Source organism: Merops nubicus, unplaced genomic scaffold (assembly GCF_000691845.1).
Source record: "Merops nubicus isolate BGI_N331 unplaced genomic scaffold, ASM69184v1 scaffold48532, whole genome shotgun sequence".
In the NCBI taxonomy this organism is placed as follows: domain Eukaryota; kingdom Metazoa; phylum Chordata; class Aves; order Coraciiformes; family Meropidae; genus Merops; species Merops nubicus.
The window spans coordinates 1-2198 of NW_008592499.1; the positions used below are offsets into that span (position 1 = coordinate 1).

A 2198-nucleotide genomic window follows, 5' to 3' on the forward strand; every position below is an offset into this window, starting at 1 on the left:
GGGACCCCGTGTGGGATGCCGCCGTGCCCAGGGGTGGCTTGACCCCCTCCATGGGGACCTCAGGGACCACCTCCCAACCCAGAGGTGGTCACCCCAACTTCCTCCAGGGGCAAGAAATGGTGCCCCAGGCTCGGTGGAGGAGCCCTGGAGGTGTTCTGTGGACCTCAGCCAAGCCCTGAACCCCAAAGCCCCCCTCGGGACACCCATCCAGCAGCCTCTAGTCACCCAGCCTGGCTCTCCAAGCCTTGGCCACGTTCCTAAGCAGGGAGCGTGGAGGGGCACCACCTCTCGAGGTCTGCCCACCTCCCCTGAGCCTTCACCTTCCCTCCACAGTCTTCAAGAAAGTCAACTCCATCTCTGCCAACATCAGCTCAGCCCAGGTCTATTACGAGAAGAAGATCGTGTCCCTCCAGGAGGATCTCCAGAGCTTGGGTGAGTGCCTTGGACGTGGACCTGGAGACCTCCACCACGTGTCCCTCCACCTGAGAGGACCTCAGCTGCTCCCTGCTGCCAGCCAGGGACTGAAGCATCTCCACTTTTCAGGTCCTGGGGTCAAACCCCCACTTATCTCCCAAGGATTTGGGGTGGGGTGACTCTACCACCCCCGAGGGTGGGGTGGGGTTTTCTGGAGAAGGTGCTGCAGAGAGGTGGCAGGAGCAGGACGAGGGTGGGGGCTGGGGTGGGTTGGTGGCGTGGGGCTCGTCTGGTCCTCAGCAGGAGGGTCTCCAGGCCCTCTGAGGGACAGGGTGGGGTAACAGCCCCTTTCCTTCAGATGAGAAGAGCTGGGGGAACTGCTCCTTCTGCCACGAGACAGGAGAGCTGGGCCAGGAGATCACCAAGCTTCAGGGAGAGCTGGAGGAGATCCAGAAGATGCTTTTGGTTCAAGAAATCCTGCTGGACAGGACCTCCCAGACCCACGACCAGCTCTCATCCACCAGCAGCAAGATCAGCGGCGAGGTGGACAACTGCTCCCTCACCATCCAGCAGGTCAACGAGAGTTTGGGGCAGTTCCTGGCTCAAGTTGGGGGTTGGAGGGTGGTGACCTCTCAGCTGGACAACTCACTGAAGGGTTTGACCCGGGAGGGCTACGAGGTCCGAGCGGCCGTGCAGCAGATGAACTTCACCTTGGGCCAAACCTCCGAGTGGATCGGGGTGATCCAGAGGAAAGCAGAGGAGGAGACGTTGACTTTGCAGAAGCTGGTGAGCGAGTGGCAGAACTCCACCCGCCTCTTCGTCGACCTGAGGGCCACCACTTCCCAAACCCAGGAGCGAGCCAAGAGCCTCCAGAGCAACGTGGCCTCGGCGGCTCGGCGGGTGGGGCAGAACTCGGAGAGCGTCCACGACTTGGCCTTGCAGGTGATGGGGTTGCAGCTGCAGTTGGACAACATCTCCTCTTCTTTAGACGACCACCAAGAGAACCTCCAAGACTTGCTCTACCACGGCCGTTACGCCCAGAACCTCACGGCCGAGCGTTTCCAGACGTTGGAAGGGAGGATGAAGTCCCACGAGGTGGAGGTGGGCACCATCTTGGCCAACGTCAACGCCACCGACGGCCACGTCCACGGCATGTTGCGTTACCTGGATGACGTCCGGCTCTCCTGCACCTTGGGCTTCCACGCCCACGCCCAGGAGCTCGACGACCTCAACAAATCCCTCAGCTTGGCCCGAGGGATGGCGGAAGGGTTGAGGGAAGGCTACGGCCTCCTCAGCGCCCGCCTGGACCTGGACATCCGTAACCTCTCCATGGTGGTGGAGGAGATGAAGGCGGTGGACGCGCGGCACGGGGAGGCCTTGAGGAACGTCACCGTCTTGAGAGGTGAGCTCCAGCCTTGGGGTCACAGATGGACCTCAGGGAAGGGGATTTTTGGGGGGGGGGGGGTTGGTTGTCCTAGGGTCGAGCGTGGTGGTCTGGTGGAGGACCCAAACTTCTGCTGAGGTCGAGGTGGTGCTGGGATGGGCACAAAGGAACCCAGATGTTGGCCCGTGGAGGTGTCCTGAGGATGGGGCAGCAGGGTGGACCTGGCTCGCAGAGCTTAGGGAGACAGGGAGGGTGGGGAGGTGACCTGTGGCCTTCCAGCGTGGCTTGTCTACTGGTCCAGTGACCCCTCTTGCTGGTCCTGCTGGAGAGAGTGTGGCTGCCCCTGGATGAGGGTGCTCAAAGCTTCCTTGGGTGGCTTGGAGGCATCTTCAGCCACCAA

General features: G+C 62.0%; 1 protein-coding gene across 1 annotated transcript; it reads left to right on the forward strand.

Moving 5' to 3' along the window:
* Positions 1-333: 333 nt before the first annotated feature.
* Positions 334-1816, forward strand: SCARA3 (scavenger receptor class A, member 3; the record flags this gene model as incomplete). Its single annotated transcript, XM_008935148.1, has 2 exons — positions 334-432; positions 773-1816. Coding segments are annotated over 2 exons (1143 nt in total), but the record flags the coding sequence as incomplete, so codon positions are not given.
* Positions 1817-2198: the final 382 nt, after the last annotated feature.